At 39.6% G+C, this 16,845-nt stretch overlaps 1 protein-coding gene across 6 annotated transcripts in view; it reads left to right on the top strand.

Annotated features, from left to right (window-relative positions):
- The window catches only part of DOCK2 (dedicator of cytokinesis 2), a 409,502-nt gene that overhangs the window by 11,368 nt on the left and 381,289 nt on the right, over positions 1–16,845 (top strand). For all 6 annotated transcript variants that reach the window (XM_032337047.1, XM_032337048.1, XM_032337049.1 and 3 more), the window contains exon 2: positions 10,717–10,800. In XM_032337047.1, coding sequence (XP_032192938.1) covers positions 10,717–10,800 — 84 coding nt within the window. The remainder of the gene's footprint in view (positions 1–10,716; positions 10,801–16,845) is intronic.

The raw sequence follows: 16,845 nt of genomic DNA, 5'->3' as shown, positions 1-16,845 counted from the left end.
AGAAAGGGCTCAGTAGAGGTTGTAATTCCTCTGTCTCCTCCTGGTCTGTGGAGGAGCATCTCTTCCTTAGTTACCTCTGTTGTGATTCTCCCACCTTATTCACTACTGACTTGCAGTGGATGTGAGCTCCGGCCTTACTGCTGGAAGCTTCTGCTGGGTCATCACTGTTGTTCTCCCTGATGCAACATCAGGATGTCGCCTTGATGCTAAGCCTGTCAACACCTTGCCCACAGAGTTCAGGTAAACTATGCATTTTCAGTGAGTGCCTTTCACTCAAATTGAAAGCTAGTTTAGTTCCCCGCCTAGAGGAGAGACCCTCCAAAGCCCAGTTCAGGGACTAGAGAAGTGAGCTTCAGGCAATTGCATTCTTTTTCTCCATTATTTTTGTTTCTCAGATGCATCAACTTGTCCAAACTCTATTAACACTTGCTATTTGCTGAAGCTTTTGTTTTCAAACATGTCAGCAAAGAGCAGGGCCCCAGATGAGGTATGAATCCATCCTAAAGATCACAGGGCACCTGATGGCTACCATCAAAATTGACAGCCCAGCTACGTCAACATCTCCTGAAGTAATCTCAAGAAATTCAAGAAAGCATTTAGCCAGAAGAAGGGGCATATTTTATCCTTTATCTTCACATTCCTCCAGTACAACAAGTATTTATTAAAGCTCAGTAAATATTGATTGAACTTCCACTGTGGGCCTGGTGCTGTTCTCAGCCCTGGAAATTCAGTGGTCAACAAGGCAAACTGTCTTCACCCTCACTGACACTAGAAAAGAAACTACAAACACTAGAAAAGAAAATGAACAGGTATCATATATGTGTACATACCATATATATATATATACGTATATATACACACGTATGTATATATATACACACATATATATATGCATATATATGTATACTGAGTATATATTCAATACATACATACATACCTACATATATACATACATACATACACACAAACACACAGTAAATTATAACATCAGAAATGAGCTGGTAAGGGAAGCAGGGACTTTGGACACTGATCTGGGCTTGAATCCACTTTTTACCACTTTCTAGCCATGTGGTCTTGGGCAAGTTTCTTAATCTCTCTTTGAGTTTCTCATATGTTACATGAGGGTATTATCTTGAGGAGTACTGTGAAGATGAAAGGAGGTGATACTCATAGAATGCTAGGGATTTTATCTGTCTTATCTGTCACTGCCACTCCAGTATCCAGAATAGTAACTAGCACACAGTAGATGTGCAAACGAATGTCTCTTGAAATCATATATGCCTGGTACATAATATATACCCAATAAGTGTTTACCATTTTGGGGGGAGTAGCAAGCAGTGTGTACAGTACTTAGAAGGTAGACTTCTGGATCGATCTATCGATTGACCTATGTAACTAAGTTATGAGGTGGATAAGATTACCCTCCTCCTGTCTCAGTTTCTTCATAAGTTCAAGTGAAACATTGTACTTCTCTTCTAACATAGCACAAGCTACAGAGACCCCATCGTAATTGCTTCTGTGAATTGTGTGCTATAACAGTGTGTTTACTTTTTTCTTATTTCTCTCAATTTGGGTTCCTGATGAGCAGTATATCGCAATATGTTTACATAGAATTAGTGGCTAATCAGTGGATTCTATTTCTAGGGTTGTTGGAAGTTTCCCCTGTCTCAAAGTAGCTGCTTCCACTGGCTTGCCAACTCAGATTTCCAACATGAGTGTCCTCATTGGGTTTAATGAGCTCAGATGGCCCTAGCACTTTAAACATCCCTTTGGTTTTCAGCTATAAATATTTTGGTCTGAGTGGGCTTATAGGTAACCAATTGCTGCCTTCGTTCCTGAGTATAGTATTTTGATAGAGGGAGAGGTCAAATCCTTCCTGAGGATGTGTCGATATTCTCCAGTTTCTGGAGACCTGATATGAAAAGGGAAGCTAGAATGGTTGTTTTTTTGGAATCCTGCCATCAGTCACCTGTCTGTCTTCCTTGGGCAAGCATGAGCAGGGTGGAGCAGGATATGATTTCAGTGATTTTTTTTTTCTTATTTTTTATCCTATATCTTCTTATGTTTTTCTGCCCCTTTCATCCCTCATTTAGAAGTTGACAGTGGTTAAGCCTACAGGGAGTAGGGAAGAAGGTGATCTGTTTTACACTGGTCAGAAATAACTCAAATGAGGATCATAAATAAGTAATCGAACTTTAGCAAACAGTGGCATGCTGGCTCAAAGTTTCCTATTAGTCATTTAGAAAACATAACAGAATTGGGTACTGGTATGCAAAGCCACTTCCTTTGTCAGTAATGTCTGCTTTTCCCCAAATGGAGCCTTAAAAACAGAGGCCCTTATGCAAAGGCAGAAATACATTTATGAATTAAACAGTGACATCAGTTACTTTCATTTTCAGAATGTGTGAATCTTTGGAATTAATATAGACCTTCATGTTGAATACCAGGTTTCAAGATCTGCCTAAGACACCTTCTTAAGTTGACTGAATGGAACTTTCTTCCCCGAAAGAGCTGAACAAGGAAGAGATTTCTAAGGAAAGATGGGGAGGAGACAAGGAACAAGTCACAGTCTTTCCCCACCTTAACAAATAAGCGGATGGACAGACCTAGTTTGCTAGTGCTTCGGAGGCCAACTCATATTATCGATGGTTTTCTTCTGTTAGAAACCTCAGCTGCCTCCTTGGCCCTACCCAGCCTTGTGACAGGCATGTTCTTAGCCAGACTGCTGGGGTTGGAGGGAGGAGGGAGTGGAGAGTCTAAGTCAGGGCACAAGCAAGCTGGAATGTGTCCAAATGTCAGCAGCCTGTGTGGGGGTTGGGTTTGAAATTGGGCCAAGTGTAGAGGGAATGAAGAAACGTTCTCTGTTGGTTCAGGAAAAGAGATTCTTGATTCCCCTGAGGGCCTTCTCAAGGTTTGCTTTTAAACAAAGGATGAGTTTTATTCAGTGTCAACCAACAGTGTCATTTGTTGCCAACTGCAGGGAGGCAGGTTTAAAGGTGACCTAAAGAAGCACTCTGAAGGAGTCCTTCTGAGCAACTTGCCTTAGGAGTTTTTATAATGCTGATAAAGAGAAAAATAACTACCATTTATTGAAGACTTACTATGGCCAGACATCAGTCAAGCCCTTTGTGTCTTAACCTCAGCCGAGCTTCCAAAGGACCCTACAAATTAGGGACTATCATCTCCTCCATTCTACAGTTAAGGAAAATGAGGCTCAGGGAGATGAAGTTGCTGCTCAGGCAGGTTTCCACTGACCCTTACTGTGATTTTGTCTGGAGTACAAGAAAACATCCCTCCCCTACCCAGAGAAGGTGCAGGTCTTGCAAGTAGGTCACAGGTTGGGTACTAGCCTCCAGTGCTTTCTTGCCTGCATGGCCTGGTACAAGGCAGAGCCTGTATATCACATGCTATGGCCCTGGGTTTGAGGCCAGAGCCAACAAAGAGTAGAACTGGGCTCAGGAGCCACATCTCTCTGACTCCAGAAAGATTCTTGGCTCCCAAGATTTATCAACTTTTAGGATGGAGACTTTGCATTATTATGAATACCTATAAAGACTAGCTGTTCTCGGGGCACCTGGGTGGCTCAGTGGGTTAAGCCGCTGCCTTCGGCTCAGGTCATGATCTCAGGGTCCTGGGATCGAGTCCCGCATCGGGCTCTCTGCTCAGCAGGGGGCCTGCTTCTCTCTCTCTCTCTCTCTCTCTCTCTCTCTGCCTGCCTCTCTGTCTACTTGTGATCTCTCTCTGTCAAATAAATAAATAAAATCTTTAAAAAAAAAAAAAAGACTAGCTGTTCTTTTGGTGAAAGGGCTGATTTGTATAGATGTTTGGACTAAATAGCCCGTAAGCTTCCTCCTTTTCTCTTAGAGAATGTGGCAAGATGGAAAAATGAAGCAGGCTCTGGTGAACACCTGAGTACCTGCCATCTAGGTTTTGGGGAGGGTGAGAGGGGCAATGGTATAGAAAATGTGTAAGGCATAGGGCTGGGTTTGAGTCCTGGCTCTGTGACTTACCACCAAAAGGGTAAAGGGAGATTTTGGGTGAGCCACTCAAACCCTCTGAAATTTATTTTGCTCATCTGTAAAATCAGGGTAGTAGCTACCTCATGTAGTAGTTGTAAAGACAACATGAAAGGGCAACTGAGAATATGCTTCTCTGGGACACAATGAAGCAGCATTATAAGTCCCTTTTGTTTATATTTGAGAACAGTTTTGATCTCATTTCTTCTTGAAGGCCCCCCTTCGCTGATATGCTATGATCACTACTTTCATTTTCATCCATAAGTTTTGGTAGGTTGTTTTCATTTTAATTTGTCTCAAAATATTTTCTGTTTTCCCTTATGAGTTCTTCTTTGATCCCTTGTTGCTTAAGAGTATGTTGTTTACAGGGTGCCTGGGTGGATTAGTCAGATAAGCATCTGACTCTTGATCTCAGCTCCAGGTCTTGATCTCAGGGTCATGAGTTTGGGCACTGCATTGAGCTATGCTGGATGTGGAGCCTACTTAAGAAAACAAACAAACAAACAAACAAACTGTATGTTTACTTTATATGACATTGTGAATTTTCCAGTTTTACTTCTGTTACTCATTTCTAGCTTTGTTCCTTTGTGGTTGGAAAAGTTACTTTGTATGGTTTCAGTGTTTTCATGTATTGAGATATGTTTTGTGGCCTAACATATGGGGTGTTCTAGGGAATGTTTTATATGCACTTGAATGTGCATTCTGCTGCTATAGGATGAAGTATTTTGTATATGTCTGTTAGGTCTGGTTATTTTTAGTGTGGTTCAGGACCTCTATTTTCTTTTTTTTTTTTTTTAATTTTTAAAAGATTATTTATTTATTTATTTATTTGACAGAGAGATAGAGAGTACAAGTAGACAGACTGGCAGGTAGAAGGAGAGCAGGGAGCCCAATGTGGGGCTTGATCCCAGGACCCTGGGATCATGACTTGAGCGAAAGGCAGCCACTCAACCAACTGAGACACCCAGGTGCCCCTGGGACCTCTATTTTCTTACTGATTTTATTCCTTCTTGTTCTATCCATTATTGATAGTGGGATATTGAAGTCTCTGATTATTATTGTAGAAGTGCCTAGTTCTCCTTTAATTTTGTCAATGTTTGCTTCATACATTTTGGTGCTGTGTTATTGGGTACATATGTTCATAATTGCTATATGTTCTTGGTGTGCTGACCTTTTTGCCAATATATAATGTTCTTTTTTGTCTCTTGTACAACTTTTGACTTAAAGTCTGTTTTGTCTAATATTAATACACTATAGTGTTTTTTTTGTTACCATGTGCATGGAACATTTTTTCTTTCACTTTGAACTTGTGTCTTTGGATCTAAAGTGAGTTTATTGTAGATAACATATATTTGGATCATGGTGGGTTTTTGTTGGGAGTGGTAATGGTGTTTTATAATCCTTTCTGTCAATCTCTGCCTTTTGTCAGGATGGTTTAATTCATTTACATTTAATGTAAATACTCATAAAGAAGGATTTACTGTTAACATTTTGCTATTTGTTTTCTGTATATCTTAATGTTTTTCTGTTCTTAAATTCTTCATTACTTCCTTTTTTATGTTTAATTGATTTTTTTCCTAGTTTGCTGATTTGATTCCTTTTCTTTTCTCTCAAGAAAAAAAAAATTTTTTTTTTTTTGGTTATTTTCTTAGGGATTAATCTGGGGTTCACAATTAACATCTTACAATAATAACAATATATTTTGAGTTAATACTAACTTAGCTTCACTAGTATACAAAATTTCTGCTTCTGTACAAATCTATTTCTCCTCTTTTATTGTTATTGTCACACATTACATTTTTATACATGATATACCCATTATTTTGATTTATAATTATTGTTTTATGCATGTGTCTTTCCAATTGTCTGTTAGCAATGGACCTCTGTTTCTGTTTATCTCTTAACTTCTTCTTCATTTTAGAAAGATATTTTGTGAGAAATAGAATGCTAGGTTGAGGTTTTTTGTTTTTATTTTTTCCTTTTAGCACTTTTAGCACTGCCTTCTAGCCTCTGTGATTTCCTTTGTGTGTGTGTGTGTTATGTTATTCACCATAGAGTACATCATTCGTTTTCTTTTTTTAAAAGTCTATTCTTGGAGCAATTTTTTTAATTTAGTTTTTTTTCAGTGATCCAAAATTCATTGTTTATGCACCACACCCAGTGCTCCATGTAATACATGTCCTCCTTAATAGCCAGTGGTGGGTATTAAGGAGGGCATGTATTACATCATTCGTTTTTGATGTAGTGTTCCATGATTCATTGTTTGTGTATAACACCCAGTGCTCCATGCAATACATGCCCCTCCTTAATACCCATCACTGGCTAACTCATCGCCCCACCCTGCTCCCCTCTAAAATTCTCAATTTGTTGCCTCTCTAGTTTCTGAAGAGAAATCATTTATTAATTTTATTGAGGAGTCTTTGCACATGATGAGTTGCTTCTCTCTTGCTGTTTTTAAGATTCTCTCTTTGTCTTTGGTTTTTTACAGTTTGGTAATTATGTCTCAGTGTGGATATCTTTGCATTTATTTTGTTTGGATCTCACTGAGCTTTTTGGGCTTGTAAATTCATATCTTCCATCAAATGGAATTTTCTGAACATTATTTTTTCAAATACTCTTTCTGTACCTTTACCTCTCTTTCCTCTAATTATGGAACTCCCCTTATGTGAAGCTGGTATACTTGATAATCCCACAGGTCACTTAGGTACTGTTCATTTTTCTTTATTCTTTTTTCTTTTTGTTTTGTAGGCTGGTTGATCTCAACTGACCTAATTTCAAGGTTATTGATTCTTTATTCTGTCTGTTCAAGTCTGTTATTGAGTCTCTCTAATGCATTTTTTCACATTTGTTATTGTACTTTTTAACTTCAGCATTTCTGTTTTATTAGTTTGTCATTTCTATCTATTTAATGATATTCTCTGTATTATGAGACATTAATATTTTGGTTTTGTTTAGTTCTTTGCCCATAGTTTCCTTTAGCTAGTTCAGCATATTTAAGACAATTGATTTAAAGTCTTTGCCTCATAAATCTAATGTCTATCCTTCTGTGTGGAATCTCTATTATTTTCTTTTTATTCTCTTATACATGGACCGTCCTTTCTTTTTTTTTTTTCTTTTTTTTAAATAAGCCTCATAATTTTTGTGTTGAAAACTAGTTATCTTGAATATTATAATGTTCTAACTCAGATGTCAGATTTTCCTTCTTGCCAGAGCTGGCTGTAGCTGCTTAAAATAGGCTGTAGTAGTTTGTCTGTTTAGTGACTTTTCTAAAGCATTTTTGTGAAGACTGGTCAGTTAAACCTCCAAATGCCTGGAGTTTAAAGAAAAAAAAAATCTGGTGTTTGTAGCTGGGCTCTATGTGTGGGTAGGGTCATAACTTTAACATATAGCCAGATAACTTGCAACTCTGCCTTAGCTGGCATTTCTTGCCAGCATGGAGCTTAAAGGCCAATCAGAGTTGACAGTTTAGGACCTTCTTCCATTGATTCTTTCTTTTCTTCATTTTCTTTTTTTTTAAAAGCTAATTAAAAACTAAAATATTTAATTGAAGGAAGTCTATTCTTATTTTTATCTTTGCATATATTCTAGCATTAAAATACAAACATATTTTATTCTCAATAAAGTACAAATTATATAAATATTTAAACCTACATGTAGGATTTCTTTTTTTTTTTAATTTCTTTTCAGTGTTCCAGAATTCATTGTTTATGCACCATACCCAGTGCTCCATGCAATTCGTGCCCTCCATAATACCCACCACCAGGCTCACCCAACCTTCTTACCCTCCGCCCCTCCAAAACCCTCAGATTGTTTTTCAGAGTCCACAGTCTCTCATGGTTCATCTCCCCCTCCAATTTCCCCCAACTCCCTTCTCCTCTCCATCTCCCCATATCCTCCATGTTATTCCTTATGCTCCACAAATAAGCAAAGCCATATGATAATTGACTTATTTCACTCAGCATAATCTCTTCCAGTCACATCCATGTTGATACAAAAGTTGGATACTCATCCTTTCTGATGGAGGCATAATATGCCATAGTATATATGGACCACATCTTCCTTATCTATTCATCCATTGAAGAGCATCTTGGTTCTTTCCACAGTTGGTGACCCATCCATTCTTAGCATGTGTCCAGATCTGTGCATAGCATTCTAGATCCCTTGGTATATGGGGGTGTTATACATGCAAGACTTATCCATATTGTAACAACTGTCAGTACTTTGTTCCTTTTTTTGACTAAAGAATACTCCATTGTATGGTTAAACCATCTTTTGTTTATATGTATGGCAGCAGATGGGAGGTTGAAAGGTATTAGTTAAACAGAGGAGTTTATAATCTCATTGCACTGACTATTGCTCTCGCTGCTATGTGGAGATTGGATGGAAGGAGGCAGAGTACATGTGGAAAGGCCCAGGAAAATGTTGTTGCTCTCTGTCTCTAATCCCAGTGGTCTCCAAAACAAATAGAGACTTTCTGCTGATGAATTATGTGACCAAACATGGCGGAAGGAGGGTTGAACTAAATGAGAGGAATTCTGAGTCTTCCTGGTAGTCTCACCATTGACTCAATTCATTTCTTCTTCCCTTGGTCCTCCAAAGCATAAATAATAAATAATAAGAAAGGGCAAGCTCATAGCTGTAGTCCTTTAGGGATCCTACAGACAGATCAAAACAAACAGTTACAGTTTCCTGGAACAAGGTAGTCTCTGCTCCCTCTGGTTCTAGCAACCCTCACAAATGAATTGGAATACCATTTTCAAAACTGACACTGAGATGGGGAGTAGAGAATGGGACAAGAATACGTGAAAATCCCAGCTTTACCAGGTTTCAATTGTCTTTTTCTTGAGTAAACATTTGCTTGATTCCTATAAACTGTTGGCTATCTTCCAGAGTTCTGATAAAGTTGATTCTGGGAGCTTTTGTCAGATTTTTCTTTGCTTCTTTAGAAAGACGGGCACTTGGAGTTCCTTACTCTGCCATTTCTGCTGAAGTCACCCAAAGAAAAAATTTTGAATGCATTTTGTTTTGTTGACATATGAAGCAACTGAGGACCAATGGGAGAGGGAGTGAATTGAGTTCATATACCTACCACATGGATGAATTTTGAAAACATTGTGCTAAGTGAAAGACCATATATGATATGATTCTATTTGTATGAAATGCCCAGAATAAGTATACCTGGAGAGGTAGAACGTAGATTAGTGGCCACTTGGGGTTGGGGGAGATTTCTGAGGTGATGAGATTGCTTTGAAATTAACCATGGTGATGTTTCACAACTCTGTGAATAAATCATTGAATTATACACTTTAAATGGGCACATTATATCTCAATAAAGCCATGCCCAAATAAATAAATAACATCCCTCCAGATTCCCATTCTCTTGGAATAAATCCCAAATCCATCACAAGACTGTATATGACCTGGTCCTTCAGCCTCATCTTTTGTCATCCTCTTCTCTGTTATCATGCTCCATCCACAACAGTTTCTATTGATGGTATCTGCATATCTCAAGTGTCTTCCTTTCTGTGGGCCTTTGTACCTACTGTTCCCTCTTCTTGAAATGTCCCTCCCTTGTTGTCTCCATAGCTGACCTGCTCAAATATTTCATGTATCAGCTCAGGGAGGCCTTTACTAAGTACCCCAACAAAAGTTGGTGTGTCTTATAACACTCTACTAGGCCCTGTTGTTCCCTCTTTCACATGTCTCATATTTTATAAACTTATATTTATTTCTGTGTTCACCAAAAGAACAAGATCAGTGCTTAGCATGTGCCTGATACATCACACCCACTTACTGAATGTCTGCTACATGAATGTGTGATGACAACATTCTAGGATCATACTGTCCTCCTCATCAAGAGTCTTTCCTCAAGTAAAACTCCTGAAAGCCTTTCCTTAAATAAAACCACGTGCATTGTGCCCTATTCTGTTCTTGAAAACCACCCAAGCTGATGGTTCCATTTAACCTTTGGAAAGTAGGCCACATCCCTAATCTGGATGAAGAATGTGACCTGGTCCCCACCCAGCAAGTGACACTGAACAGGGCCTGTGCACTGCAATGATATGGCATGATCTTGTGTTCTCAGGGGTTAGCAGAGCTTCTGACAGCACAGGGGAACTCTGAATGTTTATAGCCAACTACTGTTCCCCGGGGACTGATAATAGAAATGGGAAGACAAGGCACACCCTTGAATGTTAGGGTGTTCTCACAAGGAGGGAGTAACTGTGGAGCAGCAAGTAGCTCATCATAGTGGTTGAGAATATGGAAGTTAAATACTGATTTTCCTGTCACTTCCTGACCTGAAGACTTTGACCAAATTGTTTAAATTTTTAGCACCTCTGTTTTCCATCTGTAAAATGGGATCACAGTTTATACCTCATAAGGTTGCTGTTAGAATGGAAGGAGAAGATGTGCAGAGCACATGCCTGGTGCTCTGGGAGAGGTCAAACTATGGTCGATGATATCAAAAACCTCCTTGTCATGCAGACTGGAGTGCAGGACCTGTGCTGGGAGGAGTCAGGTTCGGTTAGTGAGTGGGGGCCTTTAGCAGCCAAGCTAGGCCTGCATTGAATCCTATGGTAGGCAGTGGGTTTCAGTATTGGTCTTATTAACCTATGTAGGCTGCATGGGTATGAGGTAAACTCAGTGATTTTCAGTATCCAGAGGTCTCACCATGCTGCCCCTCTCTTCTCTTTCACAGCAATATACAACTTCCAGGGCAATGGAGCTCCCCAGCTCTCCCTGCAGATTGGTGACGTGGTGCGAATACAGGAGACCTGTGGAGGTGAGTCACTGGTTCAAGTGACCTACGGATGCCAGACCCCCTGGCTGATGGTGTTGGGACATCTACAGTGCATACTTAGTACCTCCAGCCCTCTCTTGGAACTTGGAACTTTGTGTGGTCTGTTAATGCATTTTGATAATATTAGCAATTAGAATTTACTGAAAATAATGTTTTGTTATTTTAGGAATTTATGCTTAGTAGCAAAGGTCTGACTTGAGAGGTTTCATGTTTGCTGTGCTATCCATTTACCACAGCCATGGGACTATTTGGCCTGTGACATCCACCTTTTTTCTTAGTATAAATACTAATTATATTCTAAAGGGAAATCTGCACTATTGGGATTAGGATTTTGAAGAGTTCAGTATATTATATCTTTGATTCCAAAAGGTTTGCTATGTACAGCTGAGTGGTGTGGCACTGCACCTTGTCCTGGGAGCAGTGCTCATTCCCTATATCAAGCTGGGATCCTGGTCTTGGGCAAAGGGGGCATCTCTTTCTTCCCACAGAAGTGCCATCTTCTTTTGAAGCCAAATGTGTATTGGACTGTGTTCAATGGTGATGGTGGTGATAGGGGAGCTTTTTAAAATTTGCACAAAAGCTAATGGCCTTGGATCCCTAAGTCAGGGAATTATAAATCAGTATATCACCTATGTCACTGATAAAATTGATATTGGGAGCATGGCTTGGGTGTACGAGCCAAGTGAACTTGCCAGTGTTTTGGCCACAATCAGGCAGACTCTTCCAGTTCTTACTGACAGAGCAGGGCATCCACCATTCTCCCCGTCCCTGGACCTACCTCTACCCTGCATATGGAGAGCATATATCCTTCCTGTAGCTGGGCAGGGCAAGAAGCAAGAAAGAAGTGAAAGAAGTGAATGGCCTGAGCCCCAGTTCCACCCCTCCCTCTCAGCTAATCTCTCAGATTAGAGAGTTCTTGTGCTGAGACAGGAGAGAGGGGTGGACAGGAAGCAGGCCTGCTGCTATGAAGGAGGCCCCCTCCAGGGGAAATAGCCAGCCAGAGGAAAGGAGGTTGCCTACAGAACTCGCTGGGTTTGGATTCTTACTACATACTGGGGCACTATGCTAACTTCCTTATAACATGTTAGTCTGGTCACTCCTCAAGGCAACCCACAGGACAGGTTTTATCCCCAGTGTCAGACCAACCATGTGTAACTTCCAAGGCAATTCTGGAGATTGGCACACACATACATGCACACACACACACAAACATGTTCTCACATGCATACATACACACACGCATACACAAGCAGATGTGCACACACATGCAAACATAAACACACATAAGCATGTGCGCATATATACACACATACAAACACATGTCTATAAGCAGACACACATACACACACATGCATGCAAACCAAAAAACAAACAAGCATTAGAGCCTTTGTGAGGGGGAATGTATTTGATATCTGATATCTCAAAACAGCTTTCAAAGAGTCATCATGGTAGAAAGGAGAACATTGTTCACTTCCCTTTCATTTATCTTATCCTTTAGTATTATTGTTATTCTGGGTTGTATCTGAGGTAAAACAATGCACTTTTTAATGTCCAGGCCTCTAAAAATTCCAGTCTGGCCCTATGCAAATCTTTTAGACACAGAGTGAATGTGGCTGGGGCAGGAAGGAAGGAATATGATTCCAAACACCCAGCCCCCTTGCCTCAGTGCAGCCCATCTTTCATAAATCCTGTTCTACCCAGTGGCAAATAAGCAAACTGTAAGTATCTAACAAGGGCAAAGAGTGAAAATATCAGCATGACCGATCTCCTTAGTGTCTCCTGTGCTACCGAATGCTAATCCTTAGAAACATGAGGCTTCATGTCTGCAAGGGAGGAATCAAGACTCAGGGAAGGGAAATGACTCCCTGAGGATCACACAGGGAGCATAGCTCTGTATCCCTCCTTATGTATGCCAGCCCGCGCCCTTTCTTCCACCCTGTGCCTACCAAGATTGTGCCTACTGTCGGTGATGATTTGTTATGTTCCACATTTTGAGATTCAGACAAGTATATTCCTCTTCTTTTCATGAGATTTTCCTGGAGAAAGAGTTTCTGGGCAGTTAACTGACCACACAGGTTGCCTAATCAGAGCCTTCTGTTATTTTCACCTGGCATGCTGTCTGACCTTCAGAAAGGTCTGACCTTCAAACCACACTTATTGACTTGAGCCACTTTCATTTGTCTTTGGGGTTAATGTCCTTGTTACTAAGTTCTTTGGCTCTGGTTTTCCATTTTTGATTCTATTTTATTAGTTTTATTTTAATGTATCCTTATAATAAGTGGCCACAATGCCTTTCTAGAAAGAGCTGGGCATACTAATTTAGTGAGTGAGTGCCAATTCATGAATACTTTGAAAATACATATTCAATGTTCAGAAGTCTGTTAACATGAGTCTATTTATCTGAAGCATTTGTATGCAAAACAGCAGGAGTTACCATGCCCACCCCCATATGTATATGGAGTTTTAACTGTAATTTATGGACCCTAAGTTTTCCCTGAGGGCCTTGGATGGCTACAGGCTCTGAGACCATGCCTGGTATTGTCTGTTTTGCAGAAGGGGAGTTCTGCCTATGATCCTGATTGAAAACCTGCTACCACCAAATATAAAAAAGTGAAAACCACAGTGTTGGTCAAAAATGAGTCAGGATGGTGTAATGTAAAGAACTTGGGTGTGCCCATGAAACCCTTTTGCAGAAACCTACTTGAAAAATGAAATCCAGCCAACTGAGACGTGAACCAAAATTTAAAAATACAGGAATTAAAAAGCTGTGATAAAAGAAAATAGTGGTGAGCATCGAGTCTAAATGAATCAATTTATAAAGATTGATACTAAAAGTCACATAAACAATGGATTTTGGAACACTGAAAAGAAATAAAGTAAAATAAAAATTTAAAAGTCACAATGTTTATGAGTACCAAAAAAATGTTATTGTTAGGAAAGTGAATAATATTAAAAAAAACATGTAAAATCAAGAAGTGAAGAATAGGAAGGAATAGATTAACTTTATGATACTATTATAACAGAGTTTGTCAATATCAATTAGAAATAAGATACTATAATTAAAATCATAATCATTTCAATTTTTTAATGCTTTTCATAGTTATTTTTATTTTAAAGGAGTTTTTAGGAAATCTTTATAAAGAAGAAACATGTATTTATCTTATTTTGAAGTTTTTATTTAAATTATAGTTAACATACACACAATATTAGTTTCAGGTATACAATATAGTGATTCACATTTCCATAAAACACCCTGTGCTCATCACAAAAAAGTACATTCCTTAATCCCCATCACCTATTTCACCCATCCCTTCATCCACCTTCTCTCTGGTAACCATCAGTTTTTCTCCATAGTTCAGAGTCTGTTTCTTGGTTTGTATCTGTCTCTCTCTTGTTTCCTTTTGCTCATTGGTTTTGTTTCTTAAATTCCACACATGAGTGAAATCATATGGTATTTGTCTTTCTCTCACTGACTTATTTCACTTAACATCATGCTCTCTAGTTCCATTCATGTCTTTGCAAATGGTATGATTTCATTCTTTTTATGGCTGATCTTCTTTGTCCATTCAATTGTTGCTGGACACTTATGCTGTTTCCATAATTTGGCTATTGTAGATACTGCTGCTGTAAACATCAGGGTGCATGTATCCCATTGAATTAGTATTTTTGTATTCTTGGGTAAATACCTAGTAGTGTAATTGCTGAATCGTAGGGTAGGTCTATTTTTAACTTTTTGAGGAACCTCCATACCCTTCTCGAGTGTGGCTATACCAGTCTGTGTTCCCCCTAGCAGTGCATGACAGTTCCCCTAAGAAGAATTATTTAATGACCAGAGCCGAAGGCAGATGCTTAAGTGAGGCACCACCGATAGTTTTTAAATCCTCCCCCAAACTAACAAACCAAAAAAGGAGTGGAAAGACTGTGAACTTTTGAATCAGAAAGTTATTCTCTGGTCCTTATACCCACTAGTGGGTAGGTGGGCTTCAGTTTTCTCACCTGTGAAATGTGTTAAGGTTGCCTGTTCTTGGACTTGTTATGAGGATAGTGTGAGAAAATAGAGAAGCTATCTAGCACCACGCCTAACTCTTCAGTGCTCTGTATTGGCTAATTCCATCCCTGCCCCCATTATTTAAAGCTACATGGAGATTGGCAGGTATATATCTTTACAGTATGGCCCAGAGAACCTGAAAGCTGGCTCTTGGATTGCCTGGAATGGGTGAGGCTAGCCCTTCCTTGCCTGTACTAAATTTACTCAGCTGGATGAATGAGGAAGACAAAAACCTGACCTGGAACCTTAGATGTGAATGAATTTCCTGTCACTGGAGCTCATTTTGGTTAACTTTTTATTATAAAGATAATATTTTGTTGTGTTGAAAACTCAAATTGTTCAGTAGGATACCTGTTGTTACTAAGCCTTAGATATCCTAATGCTTATTTTTTTGGTCTGTAGTATATCTCTCAGGTCACCTCTTTTACCCCAGAGTCTACATAAACATTCTATGTTCTGATTTTAGATATGGGAAAATACATATGTTTATTGGGCTGTCAGAATTCCTAATGGGAGGATAAACAAAAAAAAAATCATGTGATTTTTCTTTAGTCACTTCCTTCAGTCCCACTTGGTTGACATCATTCCTGATATTTAATTACATTTCCAAAAGAAGACTTTATTCCTATATCCAGTTTAATGCCTCCATTCCTTCTCCAGTTTAAACAAGGTTGGGGGTGGGAAGGAGTTCAGGGTACTTTCTTTCCAATTCTCTGTCTTTCCTGATCAAATAAGCCTGAAGATCTGTCAGTGCCCTATATGAATAGTTGTGTAGCTGGGGAATGAGAGGCCAGGTGTCCCTAGGAGTAAATCTCTTGGACGGCACCCCCATACTTGGATTTGGCTTGGGGGTGGGGAAGCTACACCAAGTGCTCCTAAGGCAGCAATTACCACCTCCTGTCTCTTTGTCTCTTTGTCTGTCTCTCTCTGTCTCTCCCTGACTCTCTTTCTCTTCTAATTGCATAGACTGTGGTAGAGGAATGGTCTTTTGGGGTAGCCCTGCTTGTTTAGACTCTTCTTTATAAGCCCGTCAGAGGGAATGTCTGCTCCACTTTCAATTATTTCCTTCCTTTCTAGAATGACAGGGAAATTTCCATTCCACCTACTGATATATACACTTGTCTGGGTCATGGGGGCCTATTATTAACAGGAAGTGAGTGGGTTCCCAAGGTTCCCAAGGAGCTTTTGAATTGTGTTTACTAGTAAAATGAAACAAAGGGAAGGTGCGAGGGAGGAGGCTGACATTAGAAGCTTTTGCTTTTTAAGGTAAGGCATAGCTTTTGTTGTTTCCTAGAAATGGGTCCACACTGTGCATACCATTCTGAGACTTGCTTTCCTCACTTAAAAATATCTGGAGATCTTTCCAAGTTTTAAATGCATTACCTTGTTCTTGGTTCAGCTGCAAAGAACTCTGCAAGGAGAGTTTTGCGTCTACTGCTTGCTGAGTAAGGTATACCCAGAGCCATGCAGTAGCTTCTGGGGCAACAACTCTATTGAGAGTGATCTAAGTTCTTTGCTTTCAGGGTAAAAGGGTATCATTACGAGCACTTGACAGGGTGTCTTATTAAAATGCCACTTTGCAGGGAGATGGCCCTTGTTTGGGTCTGCTTTAGAGATAGGTCATGTGAAAGTGAAGTTTTCTTCTCCTCTGAATGAGGATGAGTCCAAATCATCAATAAGCTCCGTTTTGTTAAATTTGAAGTATGTTTCATTCACTTTGTTGTTATGGAAATATGTTGAAATGACTGAAAAAAAATCACTGAAAAAAGCAGTGGTATTCAAAATCTGTGGGTTCTGAAAATAGAATAGTAAATATGCCCAACTGGGGTGCCTAGGTGGCTCAGTGGGCTAAGCCTCTGCCTTTGGCTCGGGTCATGATCTCAAAGTCCTGGGATCAAGTCCCACATCAGGCTCTCTGCTCAGCGGAGAGCCTGCTTCTCCCTCTCTCTCTCTGCCTGCTACTCTGACTACTTGTGATC

The sequence above is a fragment of the Mustela erminea genome, chromosome 3, assembly GCF_009829155.1.
Source record: "Mustela erminea isolate mMusErm1 chromosome 3, mMusErm1.Pri, whole genome shotgun sequence".
In the NCBI taxonomy this organism is placed as follows: domain Eukaryota; kingdom Metazoa; phylum Chordata; class Mammalia; order Carnivora; family Mustelidae; genus Mustela; species Mustela erminea.
The sequence above is the reverse complement of the archived record's forward strand: the minus strand, read 5'-3'. Positions and strand labels throughout refer to the sequence as shown.